Below are 20864 nucleotides of genomic sequence, written 5' to 3'. Positions count from 1 at the left end.
GGGCTTCAGCATTAAAAACAGTTGTTCGTTTACATTACAAACCAGCCAAATAGTTTCCCTTACACCCAGTAATTAACACTGGAGAATTAGCCTTGAGGTGAGCACTGAGACTGCTTCTTTAGCAAGCTTTAGTGAAGGAGAAACTGGAAAGTGAATCCCAGTAAGTAGTGATTTTGCATAGTGTGGCAGCTAAAAGCGTGGTCATTTCTGTTGTTGGAGTAAACGGGGCTGCAGGGAAAGGCAGATGGCCTGAACCCAGCTCAGCCCTGGCTGTGGGGAGATGCTGTAAGTCTGTGACTGCTACCTCTGCTTTTGCCAGCCCTCTGTGAACAAACTGCTGCTTTCAAACACTGGCACGTGTGGATGCTCAGAGCAGCACAGTGAGATGTGGTTGGTGGTACTTGGGCTAGGCTTAGCCATGACAAGATGCACGTTCCTGCAAGGAAGGGAGAGAGCCTGTGCTCTGCAAGGTGGCAGTCTCATTCCTTTGACCACATGGTTATCCTTTGCTCCATGGTTTGTGTAACACAGGGCTGTGTTCATTTGTAGCTGCCATCTTCAGGAAAATGGTGACGAGGCACATAGGCTGATACATGTACCAACTAGAGCTTATGGCCAGCATGAGGAGAGTTGTTCTCATCCTCCTTTGGACAACAAACTTGGTTCAGCCAAACCTGCTTCAAGCTGCAGGAGGTAAGGCACTTTCCTTCTACCAGTGTGTAGCTTTAGCACCAGTGGATGACCAAGGCTCCTCTATGTGTTGCTCAAAGGTGACCATGCCCTGGGTATGTGCTTCCAGTGATGGTCAGACCCTGTCTCAGCTTGCTCCCAGCCACTGCCTGAGAACTGTTGCTTTGAGAGGCAAGACCCATGAGGCACGCAGACACCACTAATGCCATGCCACTCCTTTCTGGGCTGGACAGTAGTTCCTGCCTTGCTTTATTCAATCCAGCCAGAGCAAAGGTGCTATTCCAGATAGCAATGTACATCCAGGAACAAAACTGCAGCACCAGCATCGCTGGCACAATCCTGGTGTCTCTACAGCCTTCATGGTGGCTTTTTGGGGGGTTTTTTGTGGGCATCAACAAGAAGTAGTGTAAAGGAAGCAATTCAGAGTGGTTTGTCTTGCGGTTTTCTGGGCCTTTATGCAAGGTGCATGCTGGATAACTGAACTAGTGGGCATCAAAGGTTTGAAGAGGAGAAGTGGGAGAGGAGAAGTGGGGATTGATGTCCCTCAGCTGCCTTGGAGATGGCAGTTAAGGGAGGGCAGGCTCTGAAGAACTCCAGAAATGGAGGGGAGTAGATTGATTATTTCATTGCCTTGCTATTTATATGCTAACAGTTTCCCCAGCATGAGATCTTCCTCATTTCCATATGAGCTCCAGGAATCCCTCTTGCCCTGTCATTCTAAATTATCATTGCCATCCTTCTATGCTTTCTTCCATTTGTGCTTAATTCCTCTGTTCATCATTTTGTTTCTTCTCTCACATATAACTTCTTGTGGCTGTCAGCCTCCTCTTAGAAAGCCCTCACATTATAACCTTCTGCCAGCTCAGGTAGGTGAGAGCTGTTTGTGTGGTCGATCCCTTGCTCAGCCCCCACAGCTGCCCAGTGCCTGTGTGGCTGAGGATCAAGTTGAAGAACCTGACCCTAACTAACAAGCCAAATGTGTTATACCACAGTAATTTTCAAGTTGAAGCTGTTGTAAAGGCCTGTTTTTAAAGTAAACAGTTTTTTGGTTAAGTTTTTGTGGTTCTTCAAAGGTATTTTAGGAATACTGTACAAGAAGCTGTAGAGAGAGAATATTCTAAGGAAATGCAGTCATATTTGCCTGTGTTGCTCATGCTTGTAACCAGCCATTGCTCTGAACAACGCACTGGATCACTATGTTATGAGTGTTTTTGTTTTCTCCCTTGCAGTTCAGGTTCTCCCACCTCTTAACTTCACCCTTACAGTCTCTGCACTAGCACAAGTACTGTTACATTGGAAACCAAACCCCAATCAGGAGCAAAGAAACTACACGATCAGATATGATGTGGAAATCCTAAGCCCTGTGCCTGAAGAGGTAAGATGAAAGTCTGTTATCTTAAGAAGGTGAAATTCGTGGTGAGTTAAATACGTTGCACCAAACCAAGGTGCAATTAGGGGTCAGATGTCTCTTGAATGACTGGCGTATTGAATCCTTTATTCTCTTATATCATAAACAAATGCTGTGAGCACCAGAGAGCTTCCCTTTCAGTTGTGCTTATCTGCTGGGACAGGGCAAGCCTGGGAACTGGCAGTGTCTGCTGCCTTCATCTTGGGGGGAAGACAGATACTGGTTTTAGGTGACACTGCTTCCCCTCATGCAAGTCAGCTCACTTAATTTGCATTAATTCCAGGGTATCATTGAAATATCAGCCCATGTTTCCTCAGAGCTGTCTGCTATAGACAAATTTTGGCAAGATAAGGGTCCTGCTGTGAGAAACCCTGCTCACTTGTGGATTGTTTGTGCTCTCTCAATATAACCAGCTAAGCTGCCTGGCTGGTTTGCCTCTTTGCAAAGTCTGTACCAGTCTTTGCAGGCCCCTTGGTTCAGTTTCCATCATGTGTGGTGCTTATTTGATTTGTTTGTTTGATTTCAAGTACGACACCAAGAGGACTCACAGTACCCGAACAGTGGCACTTCACCACGGTTTCTCTGCACGTGTTCGGACCTTGCTTCTCCATAATGACCTTCAGATGAGAAGTGACTGGGTGAAGCAAACACTCCTGCCTCCTCCAGGTAAGAAGAACTGCAGATGTCTGAAATTTGTGTTCTGCTCTGCTCTGTGGGCTAGATATCAAAAGGGGACAGGTTTAATCCTTGAAAAATACAACAATTTCCCCTCTACCTGCTACAGTGATCTTACCAAATGACATAGCCAGGGACTTGCTGCACTGCTGTGGAGCCTGCAGTACAGTCTGGAGGTGCAGAACGTGGATAACATGCAACATTTTCTAAAGAGTCTTTCCTAAGGCTAAGATAGGAGATTCACTCTCATACACTTAGGGATATTAAAAGATCACGTTGCCTTGGGGTTCATGGAATATGGAGGGACAGTGTGGAGGCTCCTTCTCAGGAGGTCTTCAGAGCCCACCTGGACACGTTCCTGTGTGACCTGATCTAGGTGGGATCTGCTTTAGCAGGGTGGGGTTTGGACTGGATGATCTCTAAAGGTCCCTTCCAACCCCTACCATTCTATGATAGACTTGTGTGGTAAGGAAGAGAACTGGATCCATAGTTACAATGGATCAAAAGAGTGTAATCTTAAGTGTGGAGTCTCCTTCCTTGGAGGTCTTCAAGACCTGCCTGGGCATGTTCCTATGCGAACTGGTCCAGGTTGACCTGCTTCTGCAGGGGCGTTGGACTGGATGATCTCTAAAGGTCCCTTCCAACCCCACCATTCTATGATTCTATGATCTATTTCTTACAACTTCTGTAGTAAGGTTTTTCTTTCTGCTTTATAATTCCCTGACTCTCCAGGTGCTCCAGAGACATCCATCACTAATTTGTCCTGTCTTACTCGCTTCACCATTTCTAGCAGTGTTTCTCTCCACTGCAGTTGGTTTCCTGGCCAAGGGGCACCAGAAGATACCAAGTACTTTCTGTTTTACAGGTTGGTGTTTGCTCTCATTTTAGTCAGCAGTGCATTTCTTTAAGAGCCTCATGTCTCACAAGTACTTTAATTTAGGTACGAGACGTACACCGAAGAATGTCAAGATTACACCAAAGACAAGTGGAACAGGAACACTGAGTGCAGCTTTGCAGCCACTCATATTCATCCTGCAGAGTTTGGCAAGCTGGTCGTGATACACATTAATGGGTCGAGCAGGTATGCTGCCATCAAGCCCTTCCAGAAGTTATTTAAACAAAATGCCATTGGTGAGTAGAAATACCTTTCACTTTGAAGAAAAAAAACTGTGTCTAGCAGGATTGCCACAAGATCTGTGACAGAATGTTACTGGATTGAATGGTTCTTGGTGTAGGTGCAAGTTGTGCTGGCTTTGGTTAGACATCTTCGTGAAATCAGACAAGATAAGACAGAAATGGATGGTTTTCATTAACTTTTACTTTAATAATGTATTTTAAAATAGAGAATGACCAAAAAAACCCCAACAATCAGTTATTCTGTTTCTTAGCCAAAGTGGTATTTCCAATAACTGGTTTCCAGTTGATTTAGTCAATATACCTTCAAGTACAGTTTGTACTTCCCTTTATGTTCCAGTAAAGGGACAAAGACACCAGATAACCACGTCCTTTTAAAGAAAGGCTTTAGACAGTTGAATAAAAAGCAGTATCACCCATGACTGCCCATCATCTTTCATCCCCCCAAATGATTCCTTTTCCTTCACTAGTTTCTTGCCTTTCACTGTTTTGCAAGCAGATGATATTTCTCTTTTTCATGGCTTCACTGAGCTAAAACAGGTGACAGAGTTTCTTCTTAGGAGTCATCCTCATAATAGCTGCTGATCCACCCCTTTGAGTTGGTTCCATTTTTCAGCAACTTCCTTGGTTACATCTGTTTGGGTTTTTCCCCCCAAAAAAGCAGTTTTTCTAAATGTTCTGTCATTAAGTTCACGCTTTTGTGAAGAATAATTTAATCAATCCCCCCTCCCAGTAATCTCGTTTCCCAAAGCTTTAAAGTGGATTTAAAAACCTGTCTTCCCTTAAGTGTTTTCTCCAATCTAGTTATCCCTCCTAAATCCTTCTCTGTGAAATAAATTCCAGGGTTTTGGGTCTTACTTGGCAACACTCTCAGGTTATAAAAATGCTCCAACTGTTGGTGTTTAAACTGCTCAATAAACAACAGTTTTCTTTTTGTAGAGAAAGTGAATGTTCCCCGAAACGTCACTGTGTCCTTAGAGCAAAATGATCTCTTGGCCACATGGGAGAAGCCACTTTCTCCTTTCCCTAAGGAGTGTTTTGAATACGAATTTTACCTCTCCAACTTGAAGTCAGGTAACAAGCAGGTAATTGCTTCTCTGCTGCACCAGTATTACATAGCAGTCTTGTCTCTGAGCTGACTGACCTATAGAGTTAGGATTTGCCTTTAGGTAGCCTGCTGAAAAAGTCATAGAATCATAGAGTGGTAGGGGTTGGAAAGGACCTTTAGAGATCATCCAATCCAACCCCCTGCAGAAGCAGGTTCACCTAGATGAGGTCGCATAGGAACATGTCCAGGTGAGTCTTCCTATTCATGGACATGTTACAAATCTTTAAGCACTCACTATAAAACCTGCTGTTAGTACATGGTAGAAACGATGGACTTTTGGTGAAACTTGTGATTGTGGTTCAGCAAAACTAAAGGCTCATCAGTTTTCATGTTTTTTTCCCCTTTTTTTTTGTTCTGGGTGTCATTTAGATCTGCAACAAATTGTCCCCAAGAGACCTAGAAAAGAAATAAGGACAAGTGGAGTTCTTTAGTTCTAGGTTCAGAACAGTAGGAGGATGGATGGTCCCAAAAATCCAGAATTAAGTGTCTTAAGGAAGGATCCCAAATTGAGGCATCTTTCAGGAATTCTCCCTGAAATATTGGTGTGTTATGAGGGAAAGCAGACCTACAAAAACAGAGCTCTTGCTTCAAAAGCAAAGGCAAGTGCTCCCAGTTATTCTAGTAAAGGGGTTTAAAAAACTTCAAATGATACAATGTGCTTAAATCTTGTTTCCTGAATTGTTTAGTCATAAGGAATCTACAACAGGACAATATTGTTTTTTCTAACAGGTGCTGAAAATACCCTCAAACGACTTCAGGTTGCGGGTTGATGTTACCAGCAGGTATTCCATACAAATCAGAGCCAATCATCACCTACATTGCATCAGGGGAGTTTGGAGTGACTGGACTGAAGTGATTTATGTTGGTAAGAATGACGTGCTCCTCTCTCATAATGAATGTTATCACATTGGTGGAAAGCACAGGCTGCCTGTTCATGAGCATGCAGAACACCAGGTCATTTTAACAGAAGCCAGGAAAATCAGTATTTGAAGGAAGAGACTGACTTGTGGATGCCAAGGGGAGTTTAAATCTGTGTTCCAGGCTAAAGTAAAAATATCTCCCAAGCAAGCTCTTGGACATATGGAGGGGTGTTTTTTTTAGACAGTGTTTTGTTTTGGCATGCTTATGTTTTTCAGTCACTGCTTTAAACAAGCTTAAGGCCCAAGTTCTAGGGCAGGCCTTATAGTTGCATTAGTTCTTTAGTTGTGATGTTGATGCTGGAAGCTGAGTGATCAACTATTAGTTTAGTGGAGCTGTCTGAAATGTAAGTGGGGATAAGAGCATGGTTTTAGCATCTTTGGAACATGGTAATTTGCCCCACTTTGCTCTCTGTCTCCTGCTTGCTGAACATGTTTTTCTGGAAACACCAGTTTCCTTATCACAGCACGTTATCAGCTGTTTCTTCTTAGACATCCTCCTTTGCTCTTATCTTTTGAGTTTCTTAACTAACTTCCTCATTTTCACTTAAAAAGCCCCTTGCACTCTCCTGTTTACTATGCTGGTCTCTCATACCTGTTTGCTAGTGAATGCAAGTCTGCTGGTGTTTTGCTTCCTTACTCTAACACATCCCCTAGACCCTGCTCCATGGCACTGGGGAACCCTTGGGAAGTGAGGCTCAGCAACTTCTACTCACCTGGGGCAGGTGCATGGGCTCGTGCTGGTTCAGAGTGGTACTGCTGGGCACATGTTGGAGAAAAGCCTGACAAAGGGCAGCCAGGCAGGTCCCCTGAGCCCCAGCACGGCCTCTGCAACTGCTCCTTCTCCCACACTTTGAGTTGCAATGAGACAGTTGCCTGATTGTGCCTTTTTTTTTGGGATGCCATTGCCAACTTACATAGGATGGAAGAGACTTAGGACCCTTCCCATTTTGGGCTGTGAAACAGAGTCACTAGCCAGCCATCATTCTGGGAGCCTTTGAATCGATTTATGGGACTTATTTAAACCATTTTCCACAGTTTCCTGTCCTGGTCATCCTTGAGACTAACACAAAGCATAACTCATTGACAGTTACACCCTAAATCTTGTTTTCTTGTAAGAAAAGTGGTAACCTTGAAAGCAAAAAGGAGCCATCCCTGAGGTGTTTGAGGAGCGAGGTTGGCTGAGCAGCACCTGCCTGCTCACAGCCTCCTCCCCACGCGCCTGCCAGGGACTCAGCCTCAGCTCCTCATTCCTCAGAAACAAATCTGGCCAGAACTGAGTGTTGTTCTGTCCACAGCACCAAAAAACCCAACACTCCTGCTGCTGGCTGATTTATGTCCTTTCAATTAGCTGGTAATGGCAGTGCTGACACCTTGATGCATAGGACAGGTACTTTATCGCGAGCACACACGGACTCTGCGGCCTTTTGCAAATGCAGTTCAGTGGAAGTGGCTTTGCTACGTGGCATAATGTGGCAGAAAATAATGGTTGTGGTCACTGAGCAATGTCTTTTCCCAACAGAAGCATTGGCCTTGATAGAAACAGCCATGGATGCTCACAGGTAGAGGCAGCAGAGAAATGGTTCCTGAGGAGAAGTATCAGCAACCAGCTCACAGGAAAAATGGGGGGTTCAATGTTGTTTATTGTGTAGGAAGCCAGAGAAATCCAGTTCCTGGCTAGAAAGGATTGAAAGAATTAAGAAAGGTTGAATGGAAAACAAGTTTGTGCTTGAAATTACCAGCAAAGTGTCTTTACTGAGCACCAGCCCTGTGCTCTCTGTGTGGGATGGTCCAAAGAGCACGTCATCCTTCCACTGGGCCCGGCTCCGTGTGCTTCTCAGCTTGTTCCTTCCATGGCAAAGGGAGAGAGATTGATTGCTGGAATCAGAGAGTCAGTTTCATGGAAATTGCTCTTGAAGCTCTGCATTTTGTTTCTCATTCTAGACACCAGGTCTTTGTTCTCATGTTGTGATCTGAATAGAATCACATCAAACACCCAGTGGCATCTTTTAGGAGAGTGTGGTTTAGATAAGCTGCACTAAAATAATGTACTTCAATGCTTTTTTTAAATTTTCCCCTTGAAATTCAGGGCAAAACAAACTGGAGAAGCCTGTGGCCTGGGTTCTCACTGTGCTTTGTGTGTCCACGTGCTGCATGTTCCTACTCGTTGCCACAATATGCAAAATGTAAGTAGCATCATTTTCTTTCCATTTCCAGCACACCCAAGGCCTCAGTGGTCAGGAGGTGTGTGAGAGGCTCACAAGCTTTGCTTAGTTTGAAGCAAGGACACTTTTACAAAGCAAAAGTACTCAGAAGTAATAATCAGCCTCATCAGTTATCAAAACCAATATTCAACAGCATTCATGGGACGAGAGAGTTAATCAATTTCACTTTAAACAACAAAAGCTATTTACTGAGGCAAATTTGTTGTTTTTTCCATGTTTCTTTACTTAAATGGGTCTGGTCAATGATTTCCCCAGGTGGAGTCTGTCTTTAACCCTAGGGAAAGCTGGTGAAAGCATTTTTCATGGCTAAAATGTACAGGCCAGTGTCTTCTCAGTCTTCTCTAGTGTCTCCTGCAGACATAGGCTCTATGCTGAGCCCTGAATTGCAGTGACAGCAGTGTGGTAGATGCTCTGAAGAGGTCAAAACTCCAAGCCTTTGTGCTCTCTGCTCCTCTTGACTTAAAAGCAAATGCACTGAACTATTGTTTGCTTTGAGTTCCTGACCTATTTGTTGAGTTACTACAGAGGGTATGGGTGCCATGTAGGACAACCAGGTGCCATATAACCAAACTGCCCAAAATGTACTGTGAAGAAACCCAGGTACACTTTGGGTAGCTGTAGCTGTGACTAGTCGAATCATGTGATGACTCAAAGAATGAATGTAACTACAAGCTTCTTCCCAGAAAGATGCAGCAAGCAGCAATTACCAGTCCACACTAAACACAGCTCCCAGTATCCTAAGTGCTGTCCTCAACTCTGCTGATTTCTTACTGATTTCTTGAATGCCTTTTAATTTATTGGTCATCCTGATGTGTCCTTGGCTATTTTCCTTTCCATACTACAGTTCCTTTATCAACACAGCAACTGTTGTTACCTCTCCCTAAAGTGTCTGGTGTCTATGAAACCCTGTTCTTAAGTCAGTTTACTTAGCACAGCAGGTCTCTATAAGCAATACTTGTCAGAACAAGACAGATCAACTCCCCAGAGAGTTTTTTCATGTTGTGCTCCATGTGCACTTGCTCCCAGTGATGCAGCCTTGAGGTATTGGTGCGAATTCCCAAACTGCTCTTACTCACATGAGGGATTGTTTGTGGATTGACCTCTCTGTAGAGCTGCAGCTCCTCCACTGCTCCAGCATCATCTTCATCAGCTGACTCCTCTTCTCTTGGGACAGCAAAACCCATCAGCACCAGTCAGTGGCAGTCACAACGCTCCTTGTTCTCCTGTGAAGTGTTGGGATATTATGCAGTTACCCCTGCAGAGATCCTGAAACAGATACAGGGGCAGCAGTAGGTGTAGGGGAAGACTTCTGCTCAAGGATCATCTCGAAGATGCTGCACTAATGCATGTTATGTATGACCTTGGATCCACCAGATGAATTTCAGCTAGCGTTTCCAGGTTCAGCTGCTCGCTGCTGCATTTGGTGGTTGCTGTCAGGAGCTTCTGCCTGGCCAGTTTATAATTCTCTTCTACCTATAGGCTAGTTACAGTCCATCTTTGCCAAAGTGATTAAAGCCTGCTGCACTGAATTTCATGAAGTTGCTGGCTTTACTCCACCCTGCTCAAGCTGCTTCTTGCTTGAGTGTCCTCGCCACTTCTCTGATCCCCGAGCCTGCCCTGGGAGGAGGTGGGAAGGATGGGGAGATGCCATGCAGTGCTTATCCTGCTCACTTGCTGTATCTGCAGCTGTTTAAAAAGAGAAAACCAGAGCAGGTTTCCTAGATCAGTTTCATTAGTACTCCTGGTTTTTACTGCTCTTGAAAAATTCATGAAGTCTATCACTTATCTATCTTTCTTTCTCTTTGGTCTTTCCATGCCACAGCCTGTGGGAAAAGTGGCAAATTTCAGACAGACAGAGCACAATAATGGAGGCCCTGAAATGCTGAGTTAAGGCAGGAGGGTCCTTTGGGGCGTTTCAAAGCCTGGAAGTCCAAGCAGCACCAATGGAAAGGACCAGGGTCTTGTCTCTAACTCGTGTAGAGGCAAGCAGAGATCTCTGGGACATTTTTAGTGGCAAGACATTTAATCACATAACTCCAACTTTTCAGTGTCCTGCAGACCAGAACAGGACCATTCTGAGGGCACCATCCCCACCACCACCTCCCTGCAGAGACTCTTGCACCTGAAGGGCAAGCAGCCCCCACAAACACAAATGTGCTTCTGCCTCACTTTTGCTGGGCATTTGTGCATCCCTCCTCAACTGTTTCTAGTCCAGAAAAGATGTGTAACTTTCTTTTCTTGCTGACTCAACAAATGATTTTGATCTGTCTCCATCAAAATCTTTTATTGACAAAGAGCACAACTAGAAAGGCATCAAACACACACCCAGAGCTGCAATCAGCTGCAGGGGGAATTGTGTGGGCTCCAGGGCTCCCTCTGAACAGGAGCAATGATACAGAAGCACTTGCAAAGCTGACCTGGGTATGGTGGCAGAGACCTAACCCTTGGCAGGGAAGCTGGGAGGAGTGGAGATGATGCCAGGTGCTGAACTGTTCATGTTGCCATCATCTACTGGTTTTTTTTTGCAGAAAGCATGTATGGAGTAAACTGTTCCCACCAATTCCAACACCCAGAAACAAATTCAGAGATCCCTTCCCAAATGACTACGAGGTAAAATACCATTCGAGTCACTCTGTTCTTTTTGCTCACTGGATGTGTTTGTGTGCTGTGTGAGAGCACACACCTTGCCACTGCTCACTTAAAGCCTTTTCACCTCTTAGAATTTCAAATGTCTGTGGACTACACTGTCAAATGTATGTTCAAAAGATGCTGGTGGGTGCAGTTAATGTGAGGATTACACAGGAGTACAAGGAGGGGGCCCCCGAGGTCATCCTTGCAATCGGAGCTGCTGCACCCAGTCCTCACCTGACTGTGTGGCCACCTCCTCTCTCTGGATCTGGCCTCCTTTGTAGATGAAGTGTTTTGGGAAGGCTTAAAACCAAACCAAAGGGTTCAGTGCTACTGTTGAGTGCTTTTTCTAACATGCCACACATTTTGAAGGGGAATGCAGTTGCTCCCTCCAGCTCAGCCAGGCAGATAGCTCTGCCCTGACAGGGGCTGCAGGATGACTCCTGGAGAGATGATTTATTTTGTGAAACCTAACAATAGGAAATATTTCAGTCCTACTGTTAAGCTGGTCTTAAGCCTTATTACGTTTGCTGTTACTTCCTGATAAATACATTTGCCTTACAGATAAGATAAAATTCCTCTTTGTCTGCTCAAGGGAAGTGCTGCTGAGTAACTTCATTTTAATTTGTCCCCTTAGAATAGGGGTTGTTTGATTTTTTTTTTGGGTATTGTTCTTATTCCATGGTCTGGTCAAGGAAACAGGCTTAAAAGATTATCATATGTTTGTTTTTAATTAAAGCCACTGGTGTAAAATAACATGACTTAGGATATCACAAATAAGAGCATGAGAAATAGCAAATATTAACACTGGCAGCTAGAAAATGTGAGCTTGCAAAGGCTCCTTCACATCAGCAAAAGCAGCTCTGCTTTGTACTTAGTCCACTCTTTCCTTAAAGCCAGCAATGACAGCTGTAGGTGCAGGGGGCTGCTGGCCAGAGGGACAGCGCTGAGCAGCCCTGGGAGAGCGTCAGCCACAATGGGATCTTGCTGGCAGAATCCCCACGTTGAACTCAATACTCTTTCTCAGCTTTTACCTCACATTTTGGGTCAATCCCTCTTTAAATACATCAACCTGATTGATAATAAACTAAAAATGAGCCAGCAATGTGCCCTCATGGCCAAGAAGCCAATGGCATCCTGGGATGCATCAAGAAGAGTGTGGGCAGCAGGTCAAGGGAGGTTCTTCTCCCCCTCTACTCTGCCCTGGTGAGGCCTCATCTGGAGTCCTGTGTCCAGTTCTGGGCTCCTCAGCTCCAGAGGGACAGGGAACTGCTGGAGAGAGGCCAGTGCAGGGCCACCAAGATGATCAGGGGACTGGAACATCTTTCATACAAGGAAAGGCTACGGGACCTGGGGCTGTTTAGTCTGGAGAAGAGGAGACTGAGGGGGGATCTTATTAACATTTATAAATATCTAAAGGGTGGGTGTCAGGAGGTTGGGACATCCCTCTTTTCTATAATATCTAGCAACAGGACAAGGGGTGATGGGATGAAGCTGGAACACAAAAATTCCACTTAAATATAAGAAAAACCTATTTCAGTGTTTCAGTGAGGGAGCCCTGGCACAGGCTGCCCAGAGGGGGTGTGGAGGCTCCTTCCTTGCAGGGCTTCAAGACTCACCTGGGTGTGTTCCTATGTGACCTGATCTAGGTGACCCTGCTTCTGCAGGGGGGTTGGACTGGATGATCTCTAAAGGTCCCTTCCAACCCCTACCATTCTGTGATTCTAACCTGAAACACAGTGTTTTGCAGGACACGCTGTTGGGGGCTTTGCAGCTTTTCTCTCATGACAAATATTAAGCACATGTTTTAGCTGGTATGTCATGACTGTCCTGCTGAGCACCCCGCAGCCAGCACCTCAGCTTGCAAACAGCAGGGTTTGCTTTGCAGAGAGCACGTACCTGCACCAGCGATGCGGAGACCGAGTTCGGCAGCTTCGCTGAGGAGCTCCCCTGCAGTGCCCTCGACGACTCTGTCTTCTGAGGGGCCCAGGGCCATGTCACACAGCGTCACCACTCTGAGGGGCAGAAGGAGAAACGTGGGTGTGGGGGATTGAGCAGTTTGGAGCAGCGCTCCCCCAGCCCCTCCGCAGCGCCCGGGGACAGCCAGGGGAGCAGGGCTGACCCGCAGCGGGGTTCACTGGGGGCGCAGCCCAGCGACGCTGCGCTGTCCCGCTGCTCCTGGGCTCCTACCAGCAGGCACAACAAGGGCACATCCACTCTGGTCTTTTTGCTTGGTTTTTCTCTTTCTTTTTCACTCTCAACTCACCAAACTGTAGAGGCTCCACTCCAACAGCACCAGCCCACGTGAGCTTGGAAAGGTCAAGCCTTGGCATCAACAGACAGGAGCAGCCCAAATTCACCCACACGGAGTGTTCCCTTGGTCGGTTATGGAAGCGGAATTAAACCAGAGATGTATAAATACCATGAAGTTTCGGCTCAAACCACCTCTTTGGTGTCTTGGCATCAGTGGTGGTCCCAGCAGGCGCTGCCTGTTGCTGTGGTGGAATGAAACATGGAGGAAAAAGGCTCCTGGCAGACAGGTATCTTTACAAATGACAGAATATTTATTACCAATACCTTTAAAAAAAGATTACATCTGCTAGATCACTGATAAATATCATTTACACCGGGGAGAAAACTACAGAAGCGCTTTTTTTTTGTTCCATTTTTCTTGGTTTTTGTCCTTTTTTTGCTTTTCTTTTCTGGTTTTATTTTAACATAGAAGGAACCATATCAAACTAAGAAAGGGACACAGCTTGAAATACTGACAATAGGTCTCTGGTCAACACCCCTGACTTTTACACAAGTGGAATCCTGATTATGAGTTACTGAATAAATATATTTAGAAGGTCTAAAAGTTAACTGTATTATTTCTGTAAGCAAAAAAGACAAGTTACAGGCAAATCCAAGCTATCAGGAAAGAAAAGGAAACGAACTCAATAATAAAGCACTGCAGCGCGTTTCAAGTGGAAAATCTCATAGAAAATCCCGTTGCCTTTCGCCAGCATCCTCCCATCATCAGTGCCCTCACAAAAGCACCCCTAGTAACAAACAGGCCTTCTCTGAAGAAGAATTATTTTGCTGTGGATGTCGTGGGTTTCCAGCGTGACTCTGCTTTGCCTTCAGGAGTCCTCCGAGAGTTTCAGAGGAGTGGCTGAGCGCCCCCAGGCACCTGCTGTGAGGGGGTGATGAGGGGTGTGCAGGGGGCACAGCAGCGTGGTGGGATGACGATCCTGGGGTGGCTTCATGGCTCAGAGCCGCCCTGTTCCAATCTTCTTGGAATAAAATCTCCCCAGGTGGATTTTAGGAGGTGGAGCCTGTGGGTTTACACCCGAAGGCGACAACCGCGGCGCTCACTCACTGCCTCCTCCAGGTCCCGCTCCCCTTTCTGTCTAGAGGCAGATCTTGCAGTATCTTCCCTCCTACTCAATGTAATGCAAACGATGATATAGACAAAGCTGTTTCAAGACAGTAACAACAGGCCCTCGCTGCGCGATGCCACGACGGTAGCTACGTGTCCTGTAACCGCAGCCCGGGCGCACCGTGTCCTGGTGTTCCTACCTGCTGTTTCGAGTCCGTCCTGCTCAGCCCTCTGAATCCAACCAACAGACTTCCTCTGAATCACAGACCTCTGAACCAGACCAACAGAGCGTGTGGTGCGCTGGGAGCAGCTGGTTTGCCACGAGTGACGGTGACGCTGCAGCTTCCCGGCACCGTGCAGCGGGGCCGTGGCCAACGGACCGAGAGCACCTTGCACCTCTCCATCGTCAAGGGAACACTCCCAAGCCGTGCTTTCATGAGAATGTCGTCCATAGCGTTTGATAGCAGAGGGAAAATTAATATCTACATCGTATGTTAACTTTAAAAAACTCTATAAAACACTAAATATATAATAAAAAATATGCATATAAGGACATATGTAAACTGCTTTGGTAACATCGTATTACAGATGTTTTCAGTGCATTGCAGAGTTTCCAAGGAAACTTCAGACAAAGCTATATTTGCTTTGAGGAAGTACTGTATAATGCCATTCCTAAAGAAGCATAAACATTTTTGTTTCCAGTAGTAAGATGTACTCAAACCACAATATTACTGGGTGTCTTCAAAACAACTAGCTAAATGTTGCTTATATTATAAACGAGAAGTCCTTTAGGTCATCTTTGTCATAAACTGGAGCGAGCTGTGAGCGATATCATTATCGTGCTGATGGCTGACAGCGTGCAGGCCCTGGAGGTCGACGAGCCGGAGCCTCTCGCGTACGCATCTGAGCAAAGAGAGAGGGGAGATGGTCAGCCAAGGGTGGGGAGGGCAGCCTGCACCAACCCAAACCTCCCCCCACCCCTAGGCTGGAATTCTGGTGGTGGCAGGAAGGTCAGAGCTCTTGGGAAGGCTGGGTCCCTCCTCCTGCTTCAACAACCAGCTTTCACCCCCTAACTGGATCTTTGGTAGAGCTGAAACTCCTGCTGCTGTTGCGTGGAGGACACTTCCACTCTCACAGCACTTCTTGGCCTGTTCACTTGTTTTTTCTTTACATCTGTACTATATCCAGGCTTCCAGCCTGGCACGACCACGTCTGGAGGAGCTGCATACCTGCTCCATGGCCCACGGTGCTCAGCCAAACAGGAACCCGCATGTGCGTCTGCCCTCCTGCCTCAACTGATTAAATGCCTCTGCAGGGTTTGCAGCCACGTGGTGCAGATAACTCTGATCTCACCCAGGGTTTTTTTTACATTGCTGTAATTTTACTGCCATATTCCTGCATTGCAGAGGCTCCTGATTTAATGCAGCTTATAAACTGTGGCGTTATTAATGGAAGATGGGACGCGGAGATTTTGCTCAAGCGATGTTGTGCAATAAAACACTCTCTTTTCTGTTTGTTCTTCTGCACAACCTCATTTCCCTAAATAAATATTTATGCATCCAACACACAATGGAATATGGCTATACAGTAGCCTTATAAATTTAAAAGCCTCTGAACACCACAGTTTGTGTTTTCTTCTAGTGAACTGCAGTGAAGCAATATATTCAACATCTATACGAGTGGGAAGTGTCTGGAAATCTTAAATACAAATGTAACTATCTATGATGGCTTAATCTCCTCTTGGGATGAAAACAGAAGCATGGCCTGGAATGGCTATTGGTCCTGGGTTAGTTGGGCTTTCAGCTCCTGCCTGGGAGGTGCCAAAGCCTTGGTCTGGCTCTGCTCAGCCTCAGGGCTCTGGGTTTTCCCCGCGTGTAGCGACAAAGGGAGACAAGGCCGGGTTGGCCCCAGCAGCAGTAGGGACAAACCCTGCTTCCTCCCTCCTTACTTGAGATCTTTGGGATTCGGATCAGTTCGCTGCTGCTGCCGTCGCCGCCGTCGCTGACGGGTTTGATCTCGATGATGTAGTCCTGGTCCAGCGGCAGAGACAGCTCCACGGAGGTTCTGTTCGTTTCCACGACGGACGCGCTGCTCTGCCTGTTCCACCTGTACAACACCTGCAGCCGAGGGGAGAGGGGACACGGGGCAGGGAGGTCCTCTGTCCCGAGAGCCTCTGCATCTGCTGCTGCTCCTTCCCTGCCTCTGATGCTCAGACACACGGTCTGGTTACAGAGGGGCCGTTTGGGATTTGCTGGGGACCTGCAGCAGCACGGGGTGACAGTGCCTGGGCAGGGAGGTGACACAGAGGGGGAGGATGCTGATGTACAGCATCAAACACAGCACCGGCACCTGGTGGAACCCCTCAGCCAAACCTTCAGCTTGATCAGGTTAAAATAAACCCAGAGGCTTAATTACAGAGGTCAGAAGCTTCTTTACATGTTTCTCCAGGAAGCTGAGCTGGGTGTTTGATGCAGCGCCACAAACGGCTTCCCAGAGTAAATAAACAAGATCTGGGACTTCTGCTGATTTATACCATGAATTGTGATGTCAAATATAACCTTTACAGGAAAAAAAAGATGAAAAATGGGCAGTGTTTTGCTATGATCCAGGAAAGAAATCAACCTGGCTGTGCCATCCTCAGGTTAGAAGAGACCTTCTCAGAAACCCACTGGATGGAGTTTGCCTTGTCAGGGTGACGAGTCTATCTCACCCCCTTCCAACAGGCTTCTCAATGTGCCTTTCAATCCTAAACCACGTAGGGAAAAGCTGGTGCAAACTGCTGGGGTTCATCTGAAAGCCCTGAGGAATTACTCATTTTTGATAATCGAATGCAGTGCACCAAAGATACTTAAAAGTTAGTGCAGGAACCCGGGAGAGCTGAGGCTCTCAAAGGCGCCGCTGCCAGCGTTCCGGATTGAGAACACAAAGCATGCCCAGGTCCTTCAGCATTTCCAGCCCTGCTGGGAAACGTTTGCACAACTCAGCCCTCAAGGTAAGGGCTGCCAACTGCACACCCATGTCTTCTCTGGGCCAAGTTAAACCCCTGGGTAAGGCCATAGAGCTGAATTCTTCCCAAGATTTCTCTCTAGTTCAATTATCCCCTATTAAAACTGCTACTAATGAGGACTCTCGCTCGTTTCCTTTTGGCTTTGCTTTCTGAAGAAAACAGGAGCTATTAAAGAAGCATTTTATTTATCTGCAATTAAGGAGTTAATTACAGCCTTTGGAAGGTTTCCCTGCCCTGCAGGTGGGAGCTTCAGAGGGAAGGGGCAGGGGAAGGTCCGAAGGCACCAGAAGGTGCTGGCCCTGCACAGCTATGGCCTGTTTCTGGGGCAATGCTCCAGCTTTAACCTGGAAAACCATGCAAGTACCAGGAAATATATTACAGTCCTGGTTGGACTATAAACCTCGACCTGTCCCTGGATTCCTGGCAATGTTCCCAATGCGGGAATGCAACGAGGGCTGAAGCACAGCACAGAATCCCTGCAGGCCCTGGGGTGTGGGGTGGTGGGGCAGGGTCCTGCCCGTGCTGACAAAACACTCACTTTGTAGCCTCTCACTTCTGACTCGTTGTCCAGCGCTTTCACTTGGTCCCAGTTCAGGATGATCTTGGAGTCAGACGAGTTCCACATGATGTTCCCAGGGGGCTGACTCGGTGCTACACCAAAACACACACAATGTTCTGTTACTAAAGAGCCCTGTTGGCCAGTTTCCCTCCCAGTACCAACAAGGCTTTTACCACCTCTGAGCGGGCCCAGAGTTCTATGGCTCCGGAAAGCTAATGAGCTGTCTGACTGTCGCCAAGGTCACAGGAGGTGTGACACAACACAGTGTTCTAAGTGAAAAAAGGACTCAGTCAGTTGCTTAACATGCCTGAGACCAAAGGAAAGCAGCCCTCTTGAATGCTGAGATACATGTTGGCTGTCCGTGTGCAGCTGTGATGTCAGCTCTGCACGCTCTGCTGACTTCACACGGCAAACAGCCTCACACGGGAAGAGAAGCTGGTAAAGCCCTCTGCACAAAAACCCATCAAAGACGAGCCTGAGAGCTCCTTCAGGGCCGAGAGAGCTTGGAAAGGAGAGAGAGGAGCTGGCAGAAACCCTCCGAGGCAAGAGCCCCCGTCCCCGCGGCACTCACGTGGCTTCCTGGTGGTGACGTTGACGGCAGCGCTGGAGGGCCCGGTGCCGGCCGTGTTGTAGGCGCGCACGGCCAGGTGGTACAGCGCGTTGCCCCGCAGGTTGCCCACTCTCGCCGACGTCTGGTTGCCGACCGTTCGGACCCTTTTGGCGTTCTCCTCCTTCTCGTCGTGCCTCCAGCATCTGACCTGAGAAGCGGCGCAGCGACGTGTCCCCCTCCGGCTCCGGGCCAGCGGCACCCGGCTGCTTCCAGCACTGGCACTTCTGCCCCAAGCGCACGTGGCGCGGGGACAGCTCCTGCTCCCTGGCACATCCCTGCTTGCTCCTCGCTAGAAAGCAGCCTGGTTGCAATGCTCCCTCCCCAGGGCCTCAGCCGCTGCCTGGCCATGGAGGCACATTCACACAGGTTTCCCCCAGCGAGCGCTGCTTTGAGCCAGATCACACAGGCTGCAATTGTTCATCAAGTGAGAGAAACCCTCACTCACCCCTTGAAGAGGCCAAAGGAAGCAACAGGAACCCACCCATCCCACAGCAAGTGGGAGCAGCGCCACAGTGACCGCACACGACGTGTCCCCGCGGCTCAGCACTGAAAGGGTGCTGAGTTGTGTTTCCATACCTCATATCCCTGTATTCTTCCTTTGTGCTGGTTCTCCCACGGGGGAGCCCACGAAACTTCAACGTCTGAGGCAGACAGACTTCTGGCCAAAACAGTGGTTGGGGCTCTTGTTGGCTCTGGGTAGGGGAGTTTAAAATAAGAGGTTTCAATGTAATGTTTGTGGAGGGGTTTATTGTCTTCACTGCACACACACACAACAGCAGCATCCATCCAAAACACCCTTCCCCATTTCAAAGGCAGGGCCTGCCAGCCCGTGCCAGACGGCAACGCTCCTCTCCCTAAGAAATAATAAGATGTCATTACTGAACTCAACCCAGGATAGCGTGTGCCGTAATTAGGACAAGAGGGAACATTTTCTAATCAGTGGCCATTAATTCATGCCAAATCTCGGCGGGATTCTGCCCAGATTACACATCACTTTTCCATTAATATCAAAAGATTTCATTACGATTAATGTTATTTTAATGACTATCAAAAGAATGAATCACGGCTCACCGTTTAGTATAAATCACAGCAAGGATTAGGTACCAAAGGATATGTCAAGGTGGATACTAAACCCTTTCAGACCCAGTCAACCCCCCTGCGTCCCGGGGCGGGGAGGAGGGAGGTGCTGGAGGGGGCTGCTCCGGGCTCTACCTTCCTCTGCCGAGTAGACGACCGTCACGGGGCTGAAGGACCCTTCCCCCTTGTTGTTGTAGACCCCCACTTTGACCTCGTAGGGGGAGAAGGGCGGGAGGGTCTCATTGCGGAAGACGTATCTGGCGGCGTCCGGGGAGGCCACGACAGTCTGCATCCAGCTCACGGTGCCGTAGGGCCGGAAGGCCACCACGTACCCGAAGCCCCCTCCGTTCTGCAGCTCCTCAGGCACCGTCTGTGGGGAGGCAGACACTGGGGAAAGGGCACTTGCAGCAACGTCACACGCTTATCTCCCTGTCTGCGTGCTGCCTCCTGGGTCTCCTAAAGCTGCTGCCCTAAACAGAGCTTGAGATGGGAGGTGGATGAAGCTCCACTTCTCATCCAACCTGAATTCATCTCATCCTGTCCGTGCCAGAGCCTTGCTGCTCCACCACCTCCCTGCAGCCAGAGGGGAGAGCAGCACCTCCAGAAGATACTTCACCTAAGACTTAATTCAGCTGTGTAGGTGCCCACCTTCCTTCACTGACTACAGGGAGCCTCCAGTAACGTGAGTAGTTTTAGATACTGCAAGGACTAAGAGCCTGAGGTTTGTGGGAGTGAACCAAGGACATGGTTCCTGCTTTCCCAAGACTCCCAGGTCTTTGGAAGCCCTGGAGAACACATCCTGGCCACGTCCCAGGCAGCGTGGGGCTGATGGTCCATCACTGACCCGTTGCTACACAGGCTGACTGACTATCCACGTCCCGTATGACGTGGCCCGTTAGACACCGTCATGGCAGGGAGTGGTTTGTCTCAAATGGGATGAAGAAGGGCAGCTAAGTGCTAGGTACAGCTGGGAGGAACAACTTGTCACCTCCAGGTCCCATCTGGACATGCTGACACCTCCTACTCTCAGGCTGGCAGCTCCCAAAGCGTCAGTGCTACAAAAGCAGCTGGAATCACGGGCCACTCACACGCATGTTCACGGCACTTTTGATGACTGCTTCTTACTCTGTATTTCAAGGCCCCCAAAAACACACCAGACCATAGAGAAAAGGCCTCTGGAAGTTGAAAAGAGTAAACTGACTGTTCTTTGAGAACACAAAATGATATTTAGTGCTAATTATGACTCAGATCAAGGGCTGATGTTCTTGCCTGGTGCGTTTCTGAAACACATTGCAGTATCTTTAGGAGACACGGTGTAGCTAATTAGTCCAACGGAGAAGGAAATGTAGCACGTTGAGCTGTGTGGCAAGGACAAAAACTCATTTGTAGGTTTTTTAATAGCCTTAAAAAAAACCCCTCATTCTCTGTCAATTCATGGTGCCAGCTTGGTCAGAAGTAGTGCTAA

The 20864-nt window shown here is 47.6% G+C and overlaps 2 protein-coding genes across 6 annotated transcripts in view; one reads left to right on the top strand and one right to left on the bottom strand.

The window, feature by feature from the left end:
- Positions 1 to 587: 587 nt before the first annotated feature.
- On the top strand, positions 588 to 12870 carry IL5RA (interleukin 5 receptor subunit alpha). The gene is made up of 10 exons (XM_062008554.1): positions 588 to 693; positions 1920 to 2065; positions 2626 to 2764; positions 3506 to 3638; positions 3714 to 3904; positions 4847 to 4992; positions 5745 to 5880; positions 8022 to 8118; positions 10686 to 10767; positions 12674 to 12870. Exons 1-10 carry the CDS (start codon positions 594 to 596, stop codon positions 12764 to 12766), a joined length of 1263 nt encoding a protein of 420 aa, XP_061864538.1. The 5' UTR covers positions 588 to 593; the 3' UTR covers positions 12767 to 12870.
- Positions 12871 to 13338: 468 nt separating this feature from the next.
- LOC104562215 (contactin-4) overlaps positions 13339 to 20864 on the bottom strand; it is a 312159-nt gene continuing 304633 nt past the window's right edge. For all 5 annotated transcript variants that reach the window (XM_062008335.1, XM_062008332.1, XM_062008336.1 and 2 more), the window contains 6 exons: positions 19535 to 19769; positions 18899 to 19014; positions 18284 to 18470; positions 17692 to 17804; positions 16095 to 16263; positions 13339 to 15049 (listed from right to left, as the gene is read on the bottom strand). In XM_062008335.1, coding sequence (XP_061864319.1) covers positions 14949 to 15049; positions 16095 to 16263; positions 17692 to 17804; positions 18284 to 18470; positions 18899 to 19014; positions 19535 to 19769 — 921 coding nt within the window. In that variant the 3' untranslated portion in view covers positions 13339 to 14948. The remainder of the gene's footprint in view (positions 15050 to 16094; positions 16264 to 17691; positions 17805 to 18283; positions 18471 to 18898; positions 19015 to 19534; positions 19770 to 20864) is intronic.

This window comes from Colius striatus, chromosome 15, assembly GCF_028858725.1.
Source record: "Colius striatus isolate bColStr4 chromosome 15, bColStr4.1.hap1, whole genome shotgun sequence".
NCBI lineage: Eukaryota > Metazoa > Chordata > Aves > Coliiformes > Coliidae > Colius > Colius striatus.
This window is presented reverse-complemented; position numbering and strand designations above follow the sequence as displayed.

Bases quoted from the DNA above. Each gene is read 5' to 3' on its own strand.
- IL5RA (XM_062008554.1), top strand. From the start codon at position 594: ATGTACCAACTAGAGCTTATGGCCAGCATGAGGAGAGTTGTTCTCATC. The intron at 694-1,919 runs GTAAGGCACTTT...TCTCCCTTGCAG, and splicing joins CCTGCTTCAAGCTGCAGGAG to TTCAGGTTCTCCCACCTCTT. The intron at 8,119-10,685 runs GTAAGTAGCATC...TTTTTTTTGCAG, and splicing joins GTTGCCACAATATGCAAAAT to AAAGCATGTATGGAGTAAAC.